This window comes from Felis catus, chromosome F1 (assembly GCF_018350175.1).
Source record: "Felis catus isolate Fca126 chromosome F1, F.catus_Fca126_mat1.0, whole genome shotgun sequence".
Lineage (NCBI taxonomy): Eukaryota > Metazoa > Chordata > Mammalia > Carnivora > Felidae > Felis > Felis catus.
In genome coordinates, this window is record NC_058384.1 from 10,217,803 (window position 1) to 10,243,783 (window position 25,981).

Below are 25,981 nucleotides of genomic sequence, written 5' to 3' on the forward strand. Positions count from 1 at the left end.
TTTTTCCAAACCAAAGAAATCAAGAAATTGAAGATAAAAACTGTTCTCTAAATCTTCCCTTCCACATTCTCCCCCCTGCCGGGCCCTTTAGATTGCAAGAGTTCGTGATTGTAACTTTATTCACAACCCATTTGAGGTTTCCAAGCAGCTCCCTCCCCAAGATGAGATGACAAAGCTTTGAAAATTAGAGGCACCCCTCCCCTCAGCCCAAAGAGCTATCCTTGACGAAGCGCGCTCTGTTGAAACGGAAGGAATTTGCTTTATAGCAGCCTCCCTTGTGGAATTATGTATGGGAGCATTTAACAATACAGCATTTGCAATGGGCAGGTGAGAGCTGGCCAACTTTTTAAAGGGGATTTCACACACCAGGTCAGCAGGGAGATGGATAGGTGAGCTGCAGTGGATACAATTATTTGACTTTCTGAGCCGTTCTTTTTGAAGCCTCTACCCTTAATAGAAAGAAAAAGAATAATCCTCTTTGCCAACCTTTTGTAGCTCAATCTTTATTGTTCCCACTAAAATCCAAAGAAAATGGACAAGATTCATTTTGTCCAGAAAGCATGTGTGTATTTTATAGAGGTCTGAGCTTTGAAGCATTGATAGTTAAGGGGGAGAAAAGACAAAGATTTCTCTCTAATCTGAGGACATCAAAGGGGGAATTTCTGAAGCGCTCTGGCCTAACTCAAAACGGCCCTGGGTGGTATCTCCCGATATACCCCTCCTTTGCTACCAAACTCAGCGTGGAAATTAGCACAGGCTCGCAAAATGACGACAATTAGGCCAGACCGTACAGAAGCAGGCCTGTGCGTAAATTAAGACTTTGAGAGAACGTGACCCACTGGGCCAGGGAAGCTTTTCTTTTACTTACGGGCTCTCAGTGACTCAGTGGGCATCTCTAAGACACTGGCCTGGTCACTGGGCTGCTTGGCCAACCATCTGTAGGACTGGTTGTTTGACGTTGGGTGCAGGAGATGTGCTCGGTTACTATTCACTCATTGCTAAGTCCAGTAGCTGACCTGGGACTTTTGAACAATCAAAAGTTGGAACCATCAGATTGCTCAAGTATCTGTTTGAACAATCGGATATTAAAAATAACTGTCGGTCTGGCGCCACCAACTCTCGATGGCCAAAGTAGGCCACACCCACCTGGTTGGATTGCTTGCCATTCTATTCTGAGGGCAGAAATAAACAAAGAAAAGCACCACACGCATTTGGACTACTTTAGTCAGAACCCAGAAGACGGCCACCGTGGAAAGAACTGGTGAGAACTGGGGGAGCTGGCGACGCTTTCTGCTGACGGGGAAGTTCCTGAAACTGTTTTCGTACTGGGCTTCCACTGCGCGAAAGACTCACCATCGGGAACTCTCTGGGTTGGGTTTTTAATTCTGAGTTCTGAGAACAGTACATTTTCCACCTTCTTTTGTCACCTGACTGCTGGTAACAAACGGGTAACAGCGGGCCCAGGAGAGTCACGCATATCTGGGCTTGATTGGAAGGGGGCCTACGGGTTTCTACAGGAGGTAGTCAGCCTCTTAGTGGAGGGAGCTGGGAGGAGGAAGGACAGGACGGTGTGAAGGAAAGACAGCAGGCTCACGTCGGGAGGTGGGGACGTTCTGAGGGGAGTTGGGGGACCTGGAGACTCTGCATCTATAAGGAGGCCACCCCTCCTCTCCAGGATCCTAGCGATTCTAGTCTGGACTTCTCGCCCCCCTCCGGCACAGAATCTCTGGAAGGTGCACAGAGACGTCTCAGCTCTAGTGCGCACCTCCCCAGATTGCCGGCTGTGAGTCCGACCGACGTGCCAGGCACACCAAACCAGTCCCTGGTGCACACGGAAACACATAGGACGTGCCCGGGACGTGTCCGTCAGTGCACAGACGGGCACATACGCACACCAGGCACAGGAGTGCGTGAACGCTGGACATCAGTGCATGCACGCACACACTGGAACACACCAGAACACACACACACACACACACACACACGCACACTCGCACATGGCATCCCACACCAGCACATGCACAGTAGGGCACGGGCGCCTGCACCCCCACCAGAGCACTTGGGTCAGCACGCACTGGCACACACGTTTGCTAGGACCGGGCTTGGGCACAGGCTACTCCCATGGTGGAGTCACCTGGTAACAGCTGCCTTCTCCCCGGAGCAGGTTGCTCTGGACATTCCGCCCCCTGTGGCAACAGGGGGCGACCTTCACCCCCACCCCCAGGTTGTCTTTTTTTTTTCAATTTTTTTTAATGTTTATTTATTTTTGAGACAGAGAGAGACAGAGCATGAGCAGGGGAGGGGCAGAGAGAGAGGGAGACACAGAATCCAAAGCAGGCTCCAGGCTCCGAGCTGTCGGCACAGAGCCCGACGCGGGGCTCGAACTCACAGACCGCAAGATCGTGACCTGAGCCGAAGTCGGAGGCTCAACCGACTGAGCCACCCAGGCGCCCCAGGTTGTCTTTTTCTATTCTTTCCCCCCTAACACCTCTTCTCTCCAATTCTCCATCACCACCCTCAGCCCGCATGATGAAAGGGCAGTTCTAACTCAGGGGCCGTCACATTACGTCTTAGACCCAGGCGGGGGTATCGCATGGAGGGGAACTGGCGAAACACAGAAACGCAGCGCTGAGTTTCTAGTATCTACAGCGACAGAGAGAAGTAGGCATTTGTTATATCCTAAATGGTGGCGTCGGCTTACGTTCTGGGCTGTCCTCCCCAAACCCCAAGGCTTGCAAAGGCAATGCACTCTTAGCCCAGCGCCCTGCAAATGTCCTGTGGAAGGTCTTGAACACTCCTGTCCCAGCCGTCCTGCCGGCCAGCTTTGGGAAGGTACCAGAAATTCACCTACGTGGTTCTTCAATGCTTCACGGACTTTTCTCTGCAGCGGATTTCTTAACTTGATTTGTTTTGCTCCAGTCACCAGCAAAAGGGTTTGCCCTCCCCGAGCTCAGCTCAAGCAAATGCAAGGGGACTCAGGGCATAAATCATTGAAGACCGCTCACAGACGTTTGTCATTCAAAGGCAACTGCCCCACTCCTTGAGGATTTTCACAAAAACAAACAAACAAGCCAAAAAACCAATCTCCACGCAGTCTGTGTGTAACACAGACTTTAAAATCTCACACATAAAACCTTACACACTGTATGAAGACACGTTTTTATCCAACAGATCAGTTACAGGCTATTACTGAGACTCTAAACCTCTCAAATACGATTTTACCTCATTTAGCTTTACACGTTTGGTTTTCACATACACGTAGGGCGGTGGGGCTGAGGAAGGCGAACACACAGACCTGTGTCGGTTGCAAACTGAGGGCCATCCCTCCCAAGACAAGCTCCCAAACAGCTCTATTTCTTACCAGTGAAACAGAGAAGAAGGATTTTACCACCTTTGTGGGAAACCCGAGCTCAGAACTGTAGTAACGTGCCAGAGAGAAACATAATTCCGTATTAACTACCGAATATTTCACATACGCGGCAGAAAAAAAAAAAAAAAGCCTGTTACACGAGGACATAACAGCATCAAAATTATTATTTCTTCCAAAATGGAGAGGAAAACAGTAAAGGACGCTTGCTAAAAGGAACGCCTTCACAGGTCGGCCTCAGAGTTCAGTCACCAGGGGTATGACATTGTCAGATGACGAGCGAGCACCCGGGAAAGAGGCTGCAGAGAACCCTCGAGAATGTATACACCGGACAAGGTTGTCAGAGAAACCGGCTTTGGGGCCTCGCTCTACTCTTAGGCCAGGTCTTCAAAGCTCGGAGCCTCATTGTCTGTGTTCACAAAGAGAGAACCCCACTGCTTCATCCGCTACCCGCATAGGATGGCAGTGAGGACCCCGTAAGCAAGGGTGTAGGAAGTCACTTCGTAACTATAAAGGGACGACTGCGTTCAGAGAGCGGCGGTCTGGACGGGGCAGGGATCCTGCCTGTCCTTGTTTTCTTTTTTTTTTTTTTTAATTTTTTTTTCAACGTTTATTTATTTTGGGGGACAGAGAGAGACAGAGCATGAACGGGGGAGGGGCAGAGAGAGAGGGAGACACAGAATTGGAAACAGGCTCCAGGCTCCGAGCCATCAGCCCAGAGCCCGACGCGGGGCTCGAACTCACGGACCGCGAGATCGTGACCTGGCTGAAGTCGGACGCTTAACCAACTGCGCCACCCAGGCGCCCCTATCCTTGTTTTCTAATGCTTTCTATTTATTTATTCTTTTTTCCTCCCCTTGAGCTGAAAATCAGTTGCTGAGTAGCACAAATCATAGCAGGCAAGCCAGGTGGTTGGTGGAGACTCCTGACACCTGCCCCACTGCAGTCCCGCTGTTTCAGACGGCACTCAGCTCTCTCTTCAAGTCACTTCTTACCAACCAAGTCCTTGGGTCCCCCCCCCACCCCCCGCCCCCGATACATCTGCAGTCAGGGCGCGAGCATAAGGGTTAATAAGCCAGAAAACGCTGGGCCTCGTCCTTGGATTTTTCACGCCAGAGGCTCCCGCGAGAGAGTTAAAGATATTGTGATAAAGGTGGAAGTCCAGACCTAAAAAGTATCTGGAGCCGCACGGAGTCCAAGTTTAGTTTCCGAATCCTGGGAGCCAATGCCAGCGCGGTGGGGGCCGATAAGTAAATGTTCTCAAAAAGTGCCATTTCGAGACCACATGCAATTCCTTTGCTAGGTGCAAGGCACGTCCGACTCTCTCCTTTCTCGTCTCACAGATGAGAAGCCAAAGCCCGGAGAGAGCTGTCTGCCCAAGTTCACCCCGCGATTTAGCGACAGAGAAGAAGAAAGATGTTATCCAGCTGTCGCCCTGGGGAAAATGACGCTTGTTGTCTTTTGCAGGTTGGGAGGCTCGGGCCCACATGCTGACTGGCTACGACTTTTCGGGGAACCTTTCGCGAGCGGCACTTCTGAGTGGCGTCTCTGCTCCCCGGTACCCTGCGGGAGGCAGACATGACTGCCGCCATCTTATAGAGGAAGGACAGGCTCTGAGGGCGGCAGCTCAGGATCCTGATCTTTCTAGCTGCACGGCCCGCTCTCTCCCTCCACTGTGTAGCTGCCCCAGAGAAGACAGGACACTTGCAGACGGCCAGAGTTAGGAAACAACTCGCTTTCCTCCACTGGATCGTTTTCAACAGAAGCCTAACGTATCCTGCGAAATGTTCTTTAACTTATTCTTTTAACTGTCAACCCGGGAGAAATTAGCCCAAGGACATAATTCAAAAGACAATTTTAAAGCTACGTACGTAAAGATTTTTCTTGCAGGCTTAGCTATAATAACAAAAATTAGAAACAGGCCAATGTCCAACAGTAAAGAAGTAGGAAGCTACGTTACGTAAACTCTGGAAGCTTACGTAGCAATTAAAAACCATCGCGAAGGCTAGGCATAAAAAAAAAAATGCTCACGATAGATTATTAAGAAAAATAAGCACACGGAAATGCTTTTATGATGGCAACCATAAAAAGCTTTGTGTACACTCTTTTTAAGATATTGGAATGGAACATAAAGAAGGAAAGTTGAAGTTATTGGGCTAGCTTGTAAGATTTTGGATTTAAAAAATGCGTAACTTCCTGCGATGAGTTTGTGATATTTTTGTCAAAACACCTCAAATTAAGAGAAGGGAAAAAAGCGATAGTTACTTAGAACATTTAGTTGGTAACTCAGACCAAATGAGACTACACCGGCTAAACTGCCTTTTTCTTCTTTCCCTATTTTGAGGCAATTGTATACTGTGATTTTTGCCATCATCCACAAACTCTTATTTTTCTCCTGGTGCCTCTCATTAATGAGTTTTTTGTTTCTTTTTTAAGTTTATTACTTAACATTCTCCCACAGTGGATAGCCTTGTTTATTTTCTGCTTTTTCCTTAGGGTTTAAGCCAAGTCGGAAAAACGAACGTCTCTCTTCATTCGTTTATGTTTGAGATATAATAGTATTTGAATCATACGAAATTATCTTGTTTGTAGGTCCAAAAACAAACAGCGGAAATTTTATATCAAAAATTTTAATAACAGCAGATTGTATCTTAAACCATCCCAGCAACTCATTTTGAATCATTCTGTTCCCTCAAACTGTCCTGTCCCCTCCACCAGCTAAATTTTGTTTGGTTGGTTGGTGGGTGGGTTTAGATTTAAATGCTAAATTCTCTAGAAGGGAAGTCCAAATAACACCATTCCAGTATATTCCTCGTAAACCATTCAAGTTAATATAATTACGTGGAAACATCTAGAATTCTTTCGTTCACCCACTTTAATTCATTTGACACGTACTTATTGTGTGTGGACTCAACTCATGGCAGTGTGCGAAGCGCTAGGCGCCTCTCTAAACAAGACTGAGGTGTCTTTTCCCTTGGGGAACAGAGACTCCTTTTTGCAGGCTGGGAGGGATGGCTAAGAAAGGTGGTGACTCACCAGATCAGTTTGTTTCAACTAACGTGCCAAGTGACTGGTTTGGATTCTTTATTAAGCAGATTGACTGAATGTTTGCTCAAATTGATTCAATCTACCATCAGGTCATTGTTAATAAGAACTCGCCTTGGCCCGAGCAGAGAAGAAGTCTATACTGAGCTGTCCCCGCTGTTTATTTAATCCATTAGCTGACCACAGGTACATATGGCTCAGGAGAAAAAGACTCCCGAAGGGTGTCTTCGGACAGCTCTAATGCAAAACAGTTCCCGAAGAAGTGTTCTAAATAAAACACAAGACACGATGCCTGGGGGACTCTCGAAAGTAAGACTGGACATCCCGTAAAAGTTAAATCTAATTTTTTAAAGACAAAGGCAAAAATTAAAAAAAAAACATTTTTCAAAACATACAGCAGTGGTCAGTTACCTAAGTGACAGCTTCCCAGAACTGTTTCTGGGGGACATTTCACAGCAGTGGGGTCTCTAAGCCAGCAAGTGGGAGAAACGCCAAAGGAGAGAACTTAAGTAGCTCATCTGGATGAGCAGTGCCGGTGACAGGACGTCGAAATATTGGTGAAAATGCCATTGGGTTGGCACCACCTAGGAGCTCCCCTCATGTCCAGCTCTGAGCAGCTTAAGTAGAGATCTGGCGTTTGAGACGTTTGCATTTAAATACCCAGTCGCTGGACACCCATGCCAAGCATTCAGCTTCGAGATCTGTGTGGCCACCCCGACCAGTGACGAGCCGGTAGACTTTGTCCTCTAATTTCCTCCCCCTAACTATTTAGATTATACACTTGGGAGCATGTTTTCACTTTGGGGGAGTATCCCCTACAGAATAAGTGTCTTAAAGAAGAAAAATGGCGGTTCTAACGCTCATCCGGTGACCTGCCCAAGCTTTGATCCTTGTTCACAGTCGCCCCCCCGCCCCCCCCGCTCACATGTTCTTGTGCTGTAGGCTCAGAAATCAAAAGGAGGATGAGTGGGGCTTCGACAGATGGAGAAAATGTCCAGTGCTGTTTACAACCCAGCTGAGAGCAAATTAAGAATTCTAACCATGGGTTTCCACTTCCTGTTGCTAGATGTTGAGAACAAGAAAACAGACCGTGATGTAACAGTAGTAATAATTAATACAGCTTCCATGTATTGGCTGTCTGCTATGTATCGAGCATATTACATTCATTTCTCATCTTCACAGTTCTGCAAGGAAAGTTATCCTTACTTTAGAGGGGAGAAAACTAAGGCCCAGAGAGGTTAAGTAACCTGCCTACCGTTGCACAGCTAGGAAAGTGGCAACACCGGGATTCCATCTATGATTGGCCTGACTTTTGCCACCACATCCAGCCATCTCCTTGAAAGTAGAGCTGCAAACCAGCCTGGGGGCCCTGCTTTTCCTGAGGGTTTGTGGCCGCACTGCATCTCCTGGTGGAGAAAGGACAACGGCCACACTGACCAGCTGGAAGCATTCTTGGCCACAGTGGGGTAGGGAGGTAAGGGTACTGAGTAGCTGAGGGCCCTGCAGGCAAAAGCGTGCCCCTGCCGCTAGGCACACCACCTTTGTCGCGACTAGCCTCAGACCCCGGCGACCGGCTTGGCAGACTCTCACCCAGGGAGACCTCCTCCCGTGGAGACGCTAGGTCATTATTTGCTTTGATCCTCATGATCTGGGCATTTCCATAAAAGGCAAATGGAAAGATCTCTAAAAGGCAGACTTTTAAAAAGTTTGGAGGGGCGCCCGGGTGGCTCAGTCGGTGGAGCGTCCAACCTCGGCTCAGGTCATGACCTCGCAGTTGGTGAGTTCGAGCCCCGCGTCGGGCTCTGTGCTCAGAGCCTGGAGCCTGCTTCGGATTCTGGGTCTCCCCCTCTCTCTCCCCCTCCCCCGCTCATGCTCGGTCTCTCTGTCAAAAATAAATAAACATTGAACAAAAATTTTTTTTAAAGAGTTTGGAGATAGGTGACTTCACTGAGCAAAGAAAAGAGAGACCTCGGCTCAAATTCTGTCAGCGGCCTTTCCGCGGAGCCAAGTTGTAAAGGCAACACGATGCCATTCGCAGCCCTGGGGGTTACAGGCCCAAGTCTCTCCTCACCTCACCTCAACTGGGCTGAACGCTTGGAAGAACCTTCTCGGGGAGTAGCTGAAAGGGCCGGCCCCACACCAGCACAGCAAGGGGCCTCGCACGATGGAAAATCCCATCCATCCTGTTTCTTCCTCCCGGGCGCTGTGCGTGGAACTGGGCACGGCCCGCATCTCGTCTGCTGGGTGGGGTCTTGTTTGTCACTCGTGGCAGCCACCGCCACCCAAGCAGCTTTTTTTTCCCCCCTCATCTAACTCTAGTTTGCTGCTACCTTGGCCCCGAGGCCAACACAATCGGACCGGTGAGGAAACAGCGTAGCAGAAGTACCTCGCGGCCTGAAGCCCAGGGTCTGAAGCCACTGCCGTCAGCTGTTCCCCTGAAATCACTGAACCCATTGGCTACTGTGGCATCAGGGACCCTCTTGTCCCCCGCACGCAGGACGGGCCCGGGACTTGCTCTGGGGCCCTCACCTCACAGGGCCGTGTGACTCACACCCAACAAGGCTCTTCCGAGAAGAACGCTGTGACCTTACAGAGTTTTCAGAACCCCCGAGGTGTCAGGCTGGGGCTGTGCCATGTTCCCTGTCAGGAACAGAAGCACCAGGGGCCTCCCCTGCCCTCTCAGCACTGTCGCCAAACGCTCTCCCGCGCTGAGGTGACCCGTGACGTGGAGAAGGGACATGTGTTTGTGACCTGTCTTCCTGTGTCTTTAGGTTCAAATACAGCTGGTCCTGTTCCTGGTAAAAATGCCATGATACCAATCTCCTGAGACAGTCTATTTTGTCTTTCTTTTCACATGTGGTCCTCATAATGTGGCCTAGACAACACGGTGGGAGTGAAAGGATTCTAGAAAAACCCGGCTCCCGCGAGCTAAAATGAGGTGAGGAGTAAGTTCTCTCGCTGGGCTGGTGGGTTGTTACTCACGACGGCAACTTAACAGGTCACCTCCTCTCATCCGTCCCTACGTTCTGTCAGCGTCTCTAGCTTTTTGGCCTCAGATAGAGGGCTGCTTGCAGTGAGGGTGGTGGGTGAGTCACTGAGCCACGATGGGTGTGTCCCAGGGCAGCCCCTGGCCGTGGGGGGGGGGGGGGCAGGGGCAGCCATGACAGAGCTGAGTGGAGACACGGGCCCGGAGGAAGGCCCCTTCTGTCCTTCGTGGACATCGCTGCTCAGTCCCTGCCCCGTCCAGGTGCTTCAAGTCAGCCAGACTCACAGCCGTGACCCCGTCTGACCGAGAGGAGTGGTTTTTTTTTTTGTTGGCAAAGGACAAAGGAAAGAGGCCGAGTGACGGAGCCAGCCAGGGGGTATGAGGAGAAGACGCAGAGACGAGACGAGCGTCGCAGTATGAAAAGTGGCCTGGCTGACGTGCTCTCATCCCATCCAGCGTCTGTTAAATACTCCCTCTCTTTTTCTCCGCACTGGGCCTGCCTCAGTCGCTCCTCTGCCCCCTTCCTCCCTGTCCTTTCCCCTCCATGGACTGTCCTCTCTTCTGTGAGCGCTAGAAACACCTGTATTGGGGGCAGGTGTGCGTTGAAGCGGCTGGGTCTGAGCCGATGCCCAGCTCGGCTGTAAGGGAGCAGATCCAACCTGCTCAGCTTCGAAAGAGACGCCAGCTCCTCGCTACCCCTCCGCTGCGTACCGCCCCCCCCCCCCCCACGCACACACGCAAGAAGAGTTTCTGGAAGTTCCTTGCCATCCATCTGTCCGGCCTTACCTGTTCCTGGGAGCTGTGCCTGCAGCAGGGCCATGATGACAAGCACCTTCCACATCCCCTTGTCCTTTCCCCCAGGGTGGCACCAGGAGGCCGAGGCTGTGGCCGCCATGGCTGGGACCCAGAAGAGAGACGGTGGCTCTGCTTTGTGCTGCTGCCTCCTCAGGAAGTAGAGGACTGTGGGGCCTTTGAGAAGGCAGACACCTGCCAGCAGGGCCAAGAAACGCACTCCCCCTTTCGGTTCATAGGCAGGAAGCTCTGGAGGTTTGAGGGTTTGAGGTGTGTGTGTGTGTGTGTGTGTGTGTGTGTGTGTGTCTACATCTTGCTTTTTCTCTCATTTAACCATTGTTTTACTCTCCTTTTCTCCTAATTTGTGTCTAATTTTTATCTAACTCCTCTCTTGATGGGTGAAGCCAGTCCCTAGGTGAACAGGAGTTCCCAATGCGTGTAAGGACATTTTCCTGGACTTAGATATTTTATAGATGTTGGTAAGACAGCAGAGCTCTGGATCCAGGAGAAATGCAGAGACAGAATACCTGGGCTTTGGTGCCTATCTCTGCTACCCAGGTGCTGTGTGGCCTTCAGTAACTCACTCAGCGTCTCTAGACATCAACATCCTTACCTGTAAAGCAAATGGCTGGAGTAGATCTGAGGTTTCAGATCCAAACTTGGCCTGAGTTGGAACCACATAGTATTTCCAATGCTTTTGCTGGTCGTCAACATTGAAACACTGGCATAATTTACAATAATAAAAAGATAAATACCTACAAACAAATGTAATAAAAAGCGTTAGTTAGATCTATATGAAATAAATTTTAAAACATTACTGAAGGATGCAGAAGGGACCTGGGTATATGGAAAAGTCTATGGTCTTTGATAATCTTAAGAAGACTACAATTCTTTGTAAACGAATCAATCCATTCCACTAAAAGTACCAACACACAAATAAAACTCCTACAATTCAACAATAAGAAAACATAACCCAATTAAAAATTGGCCAAAGATGGGGCGCCTGGCTGGCTCAGTCAGTTAAGCGGCCGACTTCAGCTCAGGTCATGATCTCGCGGTTCACGAATTCAAGCCCTGCGTTGGGCTCTGTGCTGACAGCTCAGAGCCTGGAGCCTGCTTCAGATTCTGGGTCTCCCTCTCTCTCTCTCTGTCCCTACCCCGCTCAAGCTCTGTCTCTCTCTGTCTAAAAAATAAATAAACATTAAAAAAAAATTGGCCAAAGATCAAAATAGATATTTCTCCAAAGAAGATAAGCACACGAGAAGGATCTCAACATCGTTAGATAAATGCAAAGCCAAACTGCAGTGACATTGGCCATGGAAACATTGTTCTCGAGATGTCTCCTCAGGCAAGGGAAACAGGAACAAAATTGGGACTAGTTTTAAACACTATTGGGAATACACCAAAATAAAAACTTTTTGCACAGTGAAGGAAATTATCAACAAAATGACAGGGCAACCTATGGAATGGGAGAAGATATTTGCAAATGACATATGCAATAAGGGGTTAATATCTAAAATACATGAAGAACTTAAACAACTCAACACCCAAAACTGATTAAAAATGGGCAAAAGACCTGAATAGACATTTTTCCAAAGAAGACATCCAGATGACCAAGTGACACAAAAAGATGCTCAACATCACTCATCATCAGGAAATTGCAAATTAAAACCACAATGAGGGGCGCCTGGGTGGCTCAGTCAGTTGAGCATCTGACTCTTTTTTTTTTTAATTTTTTTTAACGTTTTATTTATTTTTGAGACAGAGAGAGACAGAGCATGAACGGGGGAGGGGCAGAGAGAGAGAGAGACACAGAATCGGAAGCAGGCTCCAGGCTCTGAGCCATCAGCCCAGAGCCCGACGCGGGGCTCGAATTCACAGACCGCGAGATCGTGACCTGGCTGAAGTCGGCCGCTTAACCGACTGAGCCACCCAGGCGCCCCAAGCATCCGACTCTTGATTTCAACTCAGGTCATGGTTCCAGGGTCATGGGATCGAGTCCTGTGTCAGGCTCCACGCTCAAGATTCTCTCTCTCCCCCTCTGCCCTTCTCCCCTGCTCTCTCTCTTCTCTAAAATAAAGTTAAATAACTAAATTTAAAAAAAGACAATGAAATATCACCTCACATCTGCCAGAATGGCTAAAATTAAAACAAGTGTTGATGAGAATGGGAAGAAAAAGTAACCCTTGTGCACCATTGGTGGGAATGTGAATTGATGCGGCCACTGTGGAAAACATGGATGTTCCTCAAAAAATTCAAAATTGGATTACCATATGATTCAGCAATTCCATTACTAGGTATTTACCCAAAGGAAAGGGAAACACTAATTAAAAAAGATACATGCATCCCTATGTTTATTGCAGCATTATATTTAAAATAGCCAGGATACAGAAGCAACCCAAGTATTTATCCACAAGTGAACGGATAAAGAAGATATGGTATACCTATACTACGGAATATTACTCAGCCACAGAAAAGAGTGACATCTTGCCATTTGCAACAACATGGGTGGATGTAGAGGGTATAACGCTAAGTGAAAGAAGTCAACCAGAGAAAGACAAATACCATATGATTTCACTCGTATGCGGGAATTTAAGAAACAAAACAAATAAACAAAGAGAAAAAGAGACCAAAAAAAAAAAAAAAAAACACCCAGACTCTTTGATACAGAGAACAAACTGGCGGTTGCCAGAGGGGAGAGGAATTGGGGGCTGGGTAAAAGAAAAGAAGAAGAGGAAGATGAAGAGGAAGAAGAAGAAGAAGAAGATGAAGAAGAAGAAGAAGAAGAAGAAGAAGAAGAAGAAGAAGAAAAAGAAGAAGAAGAAGAAGAAGAAAAAGAAGAAGAAGAAGAAGAAGAAGAAGAAGAAGAAGAAGAAGAAGAAAAAGAAGAAGAAGAAGAAGAAGAACAACAACAACAACAACAACAACCCATAGTGAGATCCTACTTCACACCCCCTAGGGTGGCTAAAATAAAAAAGACAATTAGTGTTGGGGAGGGTATACAGAAATTGGGACCCTCAGGGACACCTGGGTGGCTCAGTTAAGCAACAGACTTCGGCTCAGGTCATGATCTCTCAGCTTGTGAGTTCGAGCCCCGCGTCGGGCTCCGTGCTGACAGCTCAGAGCCTGGAGCCTGCTTCGGATTCTGTGTCTCCCTCTCTCTCTGCCCCTCCCCGCTCATGCTCAGTCTCTCTCTTTCTCTCTCAAAAATCAATGAACATTAGAAAAAAATTAAAAAAAAAAAACAAAGAAATTGGGATCGCATACATTGCTGGTGAAAATGTAAAATGATAAAGCCTTTGTAGAAACCAATTTGGCAGCTCCCCAAAAAAGTCAAACAGAGTTGTCATAGGACACAAAAATGATGCCTCTAGGCATAGACCCAAGAGAATTGAAAACACATGTCCACACAGTATTATCATAATAGGCCCAAATTGGAAATAAGCCAACTAGGGAATGGTAAACAAATGCGGTATATCCCCCAAATGGAATGTGATTCAGGCATAAAAAGGGATGAAGAGGTAAGAGGTCTCTTTTTGGGGTGGCAGAAACTTCTAGAATTAGATGGTGGGATAGTGTACAACACAGTGAACATAGTAAAAGTCATTCAGATTACATTTTAAAATGGTAAGTGCGGGGCGCCTGGGTGGCTCAGTCGGTTGAGCATCCGACTTCGGCTCAGGTCATGATCTCGCGGTACGTGAGTTCAAGCCCCGCGTCAGGCTCTGTGCTGACAGCTCAGAGCCTGGAGCCTGTTTCAGATTCTGTGTCTCCCTCTCTCTGACCCTCCCCTGTTCATGCTCTGTCTCTCTCTGTCTCAAAAATAAATAAACGTTAAAAAAATAAATAAATAAAATAAAATAAAATAAAATGGTAAGTGCGATGTTACGTGAATAATATCTCAATGCAAAAAAAAACCGTTAAAACAAGCAATATTAATTCTGTGCTTGCAAGTAATTTCTCATGGTCTATGGTTTGCTTTTTCATTCTCTTAATGGTATTTTTTGATGGAAATGTTTTAATTCTGATGATACCCAATTTATCAATTTTTTTCTCTTATGGTTTGTGCTTATGTTCTATACCCAATTTGTTGGGAGCTTTTAGCATGACAAGAGGTTGTATTTTGTCAAAAGCTTTTTCTGCACCTATCAGGATAATCCTATGACCTTCATCCTTCATTCTATTCACGTGGTGTATCATGTTTATGGATTTGCATGTGTGAAATCATCCTGGAGTCCCCAGGCTAAGTCCACGTGATTAGGGTGTACAATTCTTTTTTTTTTTTTTTTAATTTTTTTTAACGTTTATTCATTTTTGAGAGACAGAGAGCATGAGCGGGGAAGGGGCAGAGAGAGAGGGAGACACAGAATCCGAAGCAGGCTCCAGGCTCTGAGCTGTCAGCACGGAGCCCGACGCGGGGCTCGAACTCACAAGCTGCGAGATCGTGACCTGAGCCGAAGTCGGACGCTCAACCGACTGAGCCACCCGGGTGTCCCAGTGTACAATTCTTTTAATGTGCTATTGAATTCGGTCTGTTAGTATTTTCATTGAAAATTTTTGTGACACCTGAAACTAATATAACACTGTATGTCAAGTATACTGAAATCAAAACAAAAACGTCATAAAAAAAAGGAAGAATTTTTGTGTCTATGTTTATCAAGGATATTGATCTAAAGTCTTCTTGTAATATCTTTACTTGCCTTTGGTAATGTTAACCTTGTAAAGTGAGTTTGGGAGAATTCCCTCCTCTCCCACTTTTTGGAAGAGTTTGAGGATTGGTGACCATTCTTGAAATGTTTGGTAGAATTCCCCAGGGAGAACATCGGATCCTGGGCTTTCCTTTGTTGAGAAAATTTTTTTTAATTTTTTTTATGTTTATTTATTTTTGAGAGAGAAGAGAGCGAGTGCGAGTGGGGGAGGGTCAGAGAGAGAGGGAGACACAGAATCTGAAGCAGGCTCCAGGCTCTGAGCTGTCAGCCCAGAGCCCAACGTCAGGTTCAGACTCGTGAACCGCAAGATCATAACCTGAGCCGAAGTCAGACGCTTAACCAACCGAGCCACCCAGGCATCCTGAGAAATTTTTGATTACTGACCCATTAGTAGTGCAGGATTATGTGGTTAAGTTTCTACATATTTGTGAATTTTCCAGTTTTCTTCTTCTAATCGATTTCTGGTTGTATACCATTGTGGTCAGAAAAGACACTTGGTATGATTTTGACCTTCTTAGGTTTGCTAAGATTTGTTTTGTGATCTATCGTATGATCTATCATGGAGAAGGTTCCATGTGCACTTGAGAAGAATGTGTTCTCTGCTGCTGGATGGAATGTTCTGCATAGGTGTGATAAGTTTATTTGGTCTAAAGTGTGGCTCCAGTCCAATGTTTCCTTATTGATTTTCTGTCTGGATGATCTGTCTGTTGTTGAAAGCAGGGTATTGAACTCTATTATTATTGTACTGTTGCCTAATTCTTCCATTAGATCCGTTAGTATCTACTTAATTACATTTAGGTGCTCTGACATTGGATGTGTATACATTTATGACTGTTATGTCCTCTTGAAGAAATGACCTCTTTATTATTAGGTAATGATCTTCTTTATCTTTGTTACATTTTTTTTGTTTTTTTAAATTTTTTTTTCAACATTTATTTATTTATTTTTGGGACAGAGAGAGACAGAGCATGAACGGGGGAGGGGCAGAGAGAGAGGGAGACACAGAATCGGAAACAGGCTCCAGGCCCTGAGCCATCAGCCCAGAGCCCGACGCGGGGCTCAAACTCACAGACCGCGAGATCGTGACCTGGCTGAAGTCGGACGCTTAACTGACTGCACCACCCAGGCGCCCCTGTTACATTTTTTTTGAATTAAAGTCTATTTTGTCAGATATAAGTGTAAGTACCCCTGCTCTCTTTAGGTTTTGACTTGCCTGTTAGAAACATCTTTTTCTGTCCCTTCACTTTAAGCCCTTAAAACTGAAGTGAGTCTCTTACAGGCAGCATATAGTTGGGTCTTGCCTTTTTTTTTTTTTTTAAATTCATCCAGTCATTCTCTGTTTTCTAATTGAAGAATTTAATTCATTTACATTTAGTAGAGTTAATTATTGATACTAACGTCATCTTATTACTTGTTTTCCGGCTGGTTTGTAGTTCCCTTGATTCTTCCTCCCTCTCTTGCTTCCTTCCTTTGTGAACTGATGTTTTTCTGTAGTGGTAAGCTTTGACTCCCTTCTCCTTATCTTTCGTGAATCTACTATAGATTTTTGCTTTGTATTTACGATGACACTTACTTAAAACATCTTTTAGATATAACGGTCTAATTTACACTAGTAACAACTTAACTTCAATCACATACAAAAACTCTACCCTTTTGCTCTCCCCTTTTATGTTTTTTTTTATTATTTTATTTTGAGAGAGAGTGAGGGAGAGCACACGCAGGAGCAGGGGAAGGAGCAGAGAGAGAAGGAGAGAGAATCCCAAGCAGGCTCTGCGCTCTCAGTGCAGAGCCTGACACAGGGCTTGGTCCCACAAACCATGAGATCGTGACCTGAGCTGAAATCAAGAGTCAGACGCTTAACTGACTGAGCCACTCAGACTCTCCTTCTTTTATGTGTTTGATGTCACAATTCACCCATTTTTATTTATTAAATGTGTATTTATTAAAATTATTATAGCTATAGTTATTTTTAATACTCCTGACCTTTAACCTTTATACTAGAATTAAATGGTTAACACAGCACCATAATACAGTATTAGGGTATTCTGAATTCGACTATATACACTTACCTTAACTAGTGTGTTGTACGTTTTTATATGTTTCACATTACTAACTTCAGCTTGAAGGACCCCTTTTAGCATCTCTCCTGAGGCAGGTCTCCTGGTGGTGAACTCCCTCGGCTTTTGTTTGTCTGGGGAAATCCTTATTTCTCCTTCATTTCTGAAGGTTAACTTTGTTGGGTAGAGTATTGTCGGTTGGCAGTTTTTTCTTCAGCACTTTGAATATATCGTCCTACTCTCTCCCTGCCTGTAAGTTCTCTTCTAATGAACTTATAAGGGTTCCTTTATAAGGTACCAGCTTCTTTTTTCTTGTTGTTTTTGAGATTCTCTTTATGTTTTCTTTTTCACAGTTTTATTGGGGTGTGTCTCAAAGAAGATCTCTTTAATTTGAGTTTGTCGTATGACCTATGAGCTTCGTAAACTTGGATATCCCAATCTCTCTCCAGATTTGGAAAATCCTTGGCCACTGTTTCTTTCAGTAATCTTTCTGTCTCCTTCTCCTTCTCTTCTTCTGGGACTCCAATAATTCACGAACTGTTTTTTTGTTTTTGTTTGTGTTTGTTTGTTTTTGCTGGTATCCCATGGATCACGTAGACTTTCTTCACTTTTTTTCATTTTTTTCTCTTTGTTCTCTGACTGGATAATTTCAAAGTTCCAGTCTTCCAACACACAGATTCTTTTTTCTGCTCGATCTATTTTGCTGTTGACGGTCTTTGCTGTATTTTTCACTCATTGTCTTCTTCAGCTCCAGAGTTTGTTTATTTTTTTAATTTCTCTTTGTTAAAATTCCCATTTTGTTCATGTCTCCTTTTATTGACTTCCTGAATCGTCTTTCTGTGTTTTCCTGTAGCTCAGTGACTTCCTTAAAACACCTATTTTGAATCCTTTGGTAAAACACAGTTCTCCACGCCTTTGGAATCAGTTACTGGAAGATTACTGTGGTCCTTTGGTGGTGTCATGTTTCACTACTTTTTCATGTTCCCCGGAGTTTTGTGTTGCTGTCTTCACATCTGGAGTAGCAGTGACCTCCTCCAGTCTTTACTAATTGCCTTTGGGGGAAAATATCTTCCATCAGCCGTGCTAGGGATTCTGGGACTTTCCCAAACCTTCTGTAGATATGTCTGCTCCACACTCCTTGCTCCCTCCTGTGGCAGAATTCATAAACTTGTACGCCCTCTCTCGGTCTTGTGACGCGCCAGGCCACCTGCTGACAGCTTCCCTTTCGCTTTCCCAAGGGTGGTGCTAAAGCTAAGTTTATGGTCACTCCCTGGTCCACGGATTCAGGTTGGCCTTCTGTGCACACTCCTGGTAATCTGCCAACACCTGCCCGCACTGGTGCCATCAGGAACACACCCGGGGAGCCAGGTGTGTAGGGAGGCACCCAGAGCACTGGGGTGTCTGTGAGCCAGCTGGGGGGGACCTACGGGCAAGGCATCCCCAGCAGCTCGTGGGCTGGCTTCTTGATGGGATCCACAAGGCAGTTAGTAAGATTCACATCCCTTTAACATGCTCCAAGTGTCCTATCTGCCCAGTCTCTTCCTGCCCAGTCAACCTGCCCAGTCTCTTCCCAAGTCACATAGCTGGTGATTCAGTAGCCTGGATGGAACAAGAGAGAAGCGAGACTCCGTAACAGCATCCCTCACAACTGGGAAAGCCGAGCGCTCACTCCTATGCTCTCACTTTCCCCCGCAGGAGAAATCACGGGGGCCAAGAGATCTTAGCCCCCGAGCTGTGCCACCTCAGGGGCGGGGTGACGCACACAAATTCAAGCTGTTCCTCTTAACCACCTCGATGTACCCAAACTCGTATGTTTTTCTTGTTTTTCCAACAGTGTTGCAACTTCTTCTCTGGTCTCTGGACTTCCGCCAAGGTTCTCTTTGTGGGTGACTGAGGCAGTGTTTTCCAGGGGCTCCCAGATGGTGGCTGAGAGGAGCTAGTTCATGGGCCACTGTAGGGTCCACAGCAGGGACTGAGACCTGTCTGCCTGTTACCTGATGCGCAGGTGGGCAAGATTCCTCTCAGATCCCAGGGCTCCCACAAGGGCACTTTTGTCCACGGACCGATGCCAAATTGTTACTAAGGGTGGGACATGAACAAGGGATGTCTTATTCAGACATGTTGCTGATGTCACTCCAATTTTGCTCTGAAGCATCAACGATTCTCCCTCGGTTACCGTCTTGGTGAGGCGGCCAAATCAAGGAAAGCAAATCAGCCGCATTCTCCCTGGAATTCACACCCCGAAAGAGTGAAACAGGACCTAGAAACACCCCCCTGTTCGCTTCCCTGTTTGGACCCATCCCGGGAGCGGCTCGTGGTCTGTGGCCCCACGAACACTGTTCCAGTAAATTTCCTTTTCGCTGAAATTACTCAGAGCAAGTTCCTGTTGCTTGCCACCAAATGATCCTAACTTACACGCTGAGATTTTTGGAAGCTGCATTAGCTTTCTGTCGCTGCGTAACAGATTATCACAAACTTCGTGGCTTAAACCGACACAAACTTCTTATTTCACAGTAACGTAGATCAGAAGTGCAGGCACAGCATGACTGGATTGTCTGCTCAGCTTCCTGTGAGGCTCAAAGAAAGGTAGGTTGACTGGGGTGGCAGTTCCCATCCGAGGCTCGGGAACCTGTTCTAAGGTCTGTGGTTGTTGGCAAAATCGATTCCCTTACAAATATGGAACCGAGGTCCCAACTTTCTTGCAAACTATTAGGCAGGACTGCTTTCAGAAGCCAGAGAAAGCCTGCAGTTCCTTGAATGTGGCCCCACAGACAGTTGGTGGCATGATGTTTGCCTTCCCCCCGGGCCAACCAGAGCCCATCTCTCACTTCTTAGGTCAGGCCCACCCAGGATAACATCACATAATCGCAGGAGTGATATCTCATCATATTCACAGGCCCTTCCCATAAACAAGGAGATTGTACAGGGTGTATATACACCAACGTATGGAAATTCTGGAGGCCGTCTCACAGTCCTGTCTCCCAAAGAGAAGCTGTAAGAAGCTCCTTCCTTCTTCCTCTGTGAAGATTAGATGCGCCTGGTATCTATCTTTTTTTAAAAAATTTTTTAATGTTTATTTAATTTTGAGAGAGAGACAGAGTGCAAGCGGGGAGGGGCAGAGAGAGAGGGAGTCACAGAATCCAAAGCAGGCTCCAGGCTCTAAGCTGTCAGCACAGAGCCCGATGCGGGGCTCGAACCCACGAACTGTGAGATCATGACCCGAGCCGAAGTCGGATGCTTAATCGACTGAGCTGCCCGGGTGCCCCTAAAAGATTTTCAAAGGTGGCAAGAGGTGGCAGAAACAAGCTGGGAAGTGGGGAAAATTAAAGAGATGCTGTCAGGGGAGGAGAAGAATTCTAACCGACTGCGAATTGCCATCGGTAGTCAAGGGGCTTCCACGGGAAAGAGAGCTGCTTCTGCTTCAATGGGGACCTTGCGTCCCCGGTCACTCTAGTGTATGCGTCATAGTTACTCTTCGTTCCGACTCAGCAAGGTAGTCAATAGTGCTTGTGCAGTTCCCGTTTGATAGCTACAGAAGCCGAGACTCAGAAAGATGAAGTAATTTGCTCAAGGTCACAAGGCTGCTAAGTGGCCGGAGCAGGACTGGAACTTAGGTTTTCCCGGTGCTGGTCCGCAGTGGTGGAAAGACACGAGCCCCGGGTTCGAATCCCAGCCCTACCACGTGCTGGCTGACGGTGTGCTCCTCGGCGGACGATTGAAGGAATGAGTAAAATACGTTATGTGCCCAGAATAGGTGTTGGGAAGAATTGGTTCCATGTACACCATTCAGGGGAGGTGACATTCCCCATCGTGGCCTGGGGAAAGGACTCCAGGGGCGAGATGCTGTGCGCAAAGTCCTTCTGGGAATGGCAGGTGCCCCAAGGGAGTGAGGAGGGTTGCTGATGGGGCGGGTGGCATGGACAAGTCCTCTGGAGGGAGGGAGGTCTCCGCCCCTGGGCAGGGCCCCCGTGTGCTTCCTCGTCTTGAACCTCACAGCTCTTGGGCACCACGTTGGAACGCACTGCCTCTGCCCCATGTGGATCCGGCCCCTGGGCTGGTGGAGGCGAAAAGTGTAGCCACAGAAGCCTATCAAGTCCATTCCTGGGCATCTGAGCAAACCCAAAATCATCATCTGCAGTGAGCGAGCTTCAAACCGGGAGACGCCAGGGCATCTGAGAGCCCGGATATTCTCCACCGTTCCTATGGCTTATCCCCTCCTCCGACTCTCCCAGACGGCCTTCCCCTCAGTGCGGTGTGGCAGAGGGCTGCTGCTGGGGGAATGCACAAACCCAGGAGAGGGTCCCAGCTTCGCCCTTACCTGGCTGGGTGGCCTTGACCAAATCACTTTACCTCTCTGAGCCTTGATGTCTGCAGCTCAAAGACCAATGGGCCGAACTTTGAGGTGGATTTTTTTTTATTACTTGAGACTGGAAAACACCCTGAGAAATCAATAATGGTGTGGGCTCCTCTACCAGAAAAGCGGCTCCCGGGGGCTGCCTGGTGCCATGCCTCGTACATACTTGAAGTTGGGTGAGTATTTGTCAGATAAAAAATGTCTTTGTGTTGGTCATCGAAGCATTAAAAAAGTAAAGTACTTTCTTCTTCTTGTCTTTAAAAAGAAAAGACAGAAGGGCCAAACTAGATGGCCCCTGCGTGTTGCCTTCTGGCTGGAAATTGTATTTACGTATAACAACTCCTGCCTGTCCAGCGCCCTCCCCTTTCAGCCCTGCTAGCTTACCTAGCCCTGCGGCACTTAAGACTGAGGGTGCAGGCCAGACGATGGCCTTGTGTCCAGGCTTCCAGATAAGGGACACACACACATACACACACACACACACACACACAAACACACACAACAGACCCAAAATGGAGTCCCTTGTGCTAAGCCCACATCACCAGACTGAGGCTTAATGCCTAACCTAATTGCAGTTTCAGCCTTCTCCACGAACATAGTCTTAACTGGTCAGTCTGGAATTTCCTGGTCAGCACCAGTGAGGGTATCTACCCCAAAGGCCCTTTTGTTCCCCCAAAGAAAGATGAGGTAATCTACGCTTTCCCTGTCCCTGCCCTCTCCTGCCTATAAGAAGCCCCCCTTTTTGTGTAGCTCCTGGGAGCTCCCCTCCACTTGCTGGATGAGACGCTGCCTGATTCAGGAATCATTCAATAAAGCCAATTAGACCTTCACAGGTTGCCGCTGGTTTGCAGGGCTCCACCCCGTCCGATTGCACCGGAGAGGCTCTGACTTCATGCAGCCTGTATTTTGGTCATTTGCAAAGGGGAAGGACCAACTGAGTTTGCATGGGATGGGGGCAGCCGGTGGCTCGGAAGTCCTCTCTCAGCCCAGCCTGGACCTCGGGGATCCCCCCCCTCCGCCATACAGGCCTGTGTCCCGCTCGAGGAGTAAGTCTGAAGGGAGCCCACCACTGGGGGCTGCTGGGCAGGGACAGATGGGTCCCCAACTAGACCTTTATGGCTCCTTAGGATGGTCACCAGCTTAAGGGAAAGGTAAGAGAGTTAAAATGGGCAAACAGGGGCCCTGAACTCCAGCAGGGCAGCTGGTCTGGCCCTGGGTTGAGAGGACTGAACAGGATTTCCCTGCTCTGGGCGAGCTTCCCTGGACAGTTCAGTGCAGCTCCACGGGGACCTCTAGCCACCACTGTTCACACTGCAGTCCCCAGGTTCTTCTAGCGCCTGGCCTGGGGGGCCTGACCTCTCACCAGGTTTCACCACAGGGTCCCAGAGCTGCCCCCCTCTCCTGTCCTTGGACATAGCACACACCCAGCACATGGAGGGGCGCGGGGGGTCTGCTCCCAGTGCACAGTGGAGGCCAGTGACTAACACATGACAGGCGTGACCTTCTGGCAGTGTCATTACCCAGAAAATGGCCAGGTCTTTGCACCTCTACAGGCTGACCAGCTCATCCACGCAATGGGTGGCCTCGGGCCATCCCGCACAATAATGCGGTGAGAGACTAACCAATGCCAATCGCCCACCTACAGAAGGGACCTCCAGCAGAGCACCTGCCAGAGCCACTCGGCCAAGTGGTGGAGTCGGGATTGGAACACAGCCCTTTGGCTCCTGAGCTCACACCCTTTCCTGTACTTGGCACTGTCTGCCCCCAAAATGTCAGTGCACTACCGGTGAAACGTGCATTCTTCTGACATGTGACCTTTGCCATTTCTATGCCAACATTTCTTCAAAGGACCCATATGAACCAGCCGCTTGAGGGGTCACTGGATTCTTAGGGACAGAGCTAAGGAGCCAGCCTGAGGTGCGATGGCGTGAACACCCCCAAACTAACCATCTGGGGACTCCAACTCCCTCCCTATAGAAGGGAAAGTAATGTGTGTCCCAAGCAAGGATGAGATAAAATGCTGTGGATGAACTTATTTGTACAATCAAGTCCTATGACAACCATAACCTTTAGTTTTGAGAAAACTCAGCCTACGGGTTGCCACTTGATATTTGAAGCAAAGGAAAGCAACTAGTATTTGAGTTTTTAAATGTCCAGTGTTACCAGTAACCTAAGAGTCGTCAATTAAAAGCATGTTATTTTTACCTATCAAATTCAGCGCCCTAGGTGCGCACTTATCCTGTGTCGATTGCAGGACTGATTGATAATCGATATAAATTCTTAGGAGCAATTTGGACCAAGTACTGACAGCTTTTGGCGTGAGAATTCCGCTGCTGGGAATCTCTCTAAGGAAATAAACAGAGATGTGGAAAACACTCTATGCAGAAAGAGCTTTCTCTTATACGAGGGAGGAGTTGGAAGTCACTTAAATGTTCAAAAACTGGAGAGTGAGGGGCGCCTGGGTGGCTCAGTTGGTTAAGCATCCGACTCTTGACTTCGGCTCCGGTCATGATCTTGCGGTTCATGAGTTCGAGCCCCACACGGGCCCTGTGCGGACAATGCAGAGCCTGCCTGGGATTCTCTTTCCCTCTCTCTCTGCCCCTCCCCTGCTTGTGTTAAACATTAAAAAAAAAAAAAAAAAAAAAAAAAAAAAACTGGAGAAAGTGACAACAGTCCTTAGCTTCTGTCTGTCCAGTGTCCCTTTCATTAGCCTAACTTTTCCTTTTCTTTCAGGAGCCCTGCTTCAAAATTCTCCCAGTCCCTGTCGTTCTGAACCCCCAGCTGCAGGGAAGGACACAGGACCCAACTCAGCCAATGGGGGAAGCCCACTCCTGGACACAGGAATAATTCAGGAACGATTCTCTCACTGGGAAAGATGTAACCCCTTTGCCGTAAGATTCAACTGGCGGCAATTAAAACCAACACAGTGGAAAGAGGAGCCAGGAGAGGAAGACTGAGTTCGAAAGGAATATTTTAAGATCAGCGAACTCTTTTTGCTTCAACTACTTTGACGAGGTTTCCTGCAACAGGGCGCTAATACAGACCATTATTTGGTACCCGGAGGACCCCAATCTAACAAAATATCCTGCAGCCATTCTAAGCTGTCCTCACGAATGGTTTCTGGTAACATAACAAGCTTATGATTAAGTGAAAGTGTGATATATGATCACTAAACAGCATGATCTTGATCTCATTGAAATATTTCATGGACACAAAAATTGGAAGAAAAACACATCAAAATATTCGCAGCCATGCTGGCTGGTGAGATTATGAATTTTTAAACTTAAAAAAATGTTTCCACACAGATACAGATATGTATACACACACACACACACACACACACACACACACACATATATATATATACACACACACATATATATACGAAAAGGATAAAGTTTTATTCATTGATTTACACCTCCTTTGATTCCAAAAAGGACTTACATTATAATGGTCTTGTCAGATGAAAATTTAGAAAGTAGCTGCTCTGAAGTGACAGTTTGGAATTCCCCTAAAAAACATTGACCTACCAGCTTTGCACAAAGGAGAATGTTTTTTTTTTTTTTCATTACTAAAACTGAAAACATGCCCCACTACAGGAAAGTAGGCTCTGCTCTTCGATTACTTTGTGACCTTCAGTCTGAATATTACTAAGAAGGGAACCATGACATTAACAACCTCAAGCCAGATTATTTGTGCATTGATTTCATTGGGCCCTGCCGCATTTCATAAAGGATTGCCACCACCCCATTTCATGCCTCCAAGGAATCTGAGCCTGGACTAGAAGACAGAGTAAATGCCAATTATCGGCCACGGCCTGGTAAAGACAAACAGCCTTGACCTGCTAAGCACAGACCCAAAGCCAACATCCACCAAATGCAGCCATCTGGGCTCACTCCCTTTCTACTTTTATTCTTTTTTTTGTTAAAGTTTATTTATTTTTGAGAGGGACAGAGCACGCGCGGGGGAGGGGCAGAGAGAGTGGGAGACAGAATCTGAAGCAGTTTCCAGGCTCTGAGCTGTCAGCACAGAGCCCAACGTGGGGCTCAAACTCACAGACCGCAAGATCATGACCTGAGCCGAAGTCAGACGCTTAACCGACTGAGCTGCCCAGGCGCCCCTATTCTCTTTTCTTTGTTTTTAATTTTTTTTTTAATGTTTATTATTTTTGAGAGAGAGACAGCGTATGAGCAGGGAGGGGCAGAGAGAGAGGGAGACACCGAATCCAAAGCAGGCTCTAGGATCTGAGCTGTCAGCACAGAGCCCGATGTGGGGCTCGAAATCACTGACCGTGAGATCACGTCCTGAGCAGAAGTCGGACACTTAACCGACTGAGCCACCCAGGTGCCCAGCTATTCTCTCTTTTCTTGATCACGGCCTGCCTTGCTCTCTGCCAAAAAGCCAGTCACCATTTGATATACTCACCCCTTATCTGGTTAAGGGGGCGACGCTGTCCCTCTTTTGCTGTAGGTGGAAATAAAAAGGGACCCGAAGCAAATGACACGGGGGGAGTGATAAATTCCTAGCAGCAACAGCCTGAGACCAAGCCTCTGCTTTTCCCCTTGCCCCTACGAGGCTGCCTTTGCCCCAGTGTCCTCTCATCAAGGCCGTCCACCCACACCCCGGCCCAGGGTGTCATTCTTAAGGATCTGATCCCCATCTCCAAGAAAC

The 25,981-nt window shown here is 47.4% G+C and overlaps 1 protein-coding gene across 2 annotated transcripts in view; it reads right to left on the reverse strand.

Annotated features, from left to right (window-relative positions):
- CD247 (CD247 molecule) overlaps window positions 1-10,382 on the reverse strand; it is a 73,731-nt gene extending 63,349 nt beyond the window's left edge. Inside the window, exon 1 of one of the 2 annotated variants that reach the window (XM_023247741.2) lies at window positions 10,185-10,382. In XM_023247741.2, coding sequence (XP_023103509.1) covers window positions 10,185-10,293 — 109 coding nt within the window. In that variant the 5' untranslated portion in view covers window positions 10,294-10,382. The remainder of the gene's footprint in view (window positions 1-10,184) is intronic. The other variant, XM_023247742.2, reaches the window with a different exon arrangement.
- Between the last annotated feature and the right edge of the window lie 15,599 nt (window positions 10,383-25,981).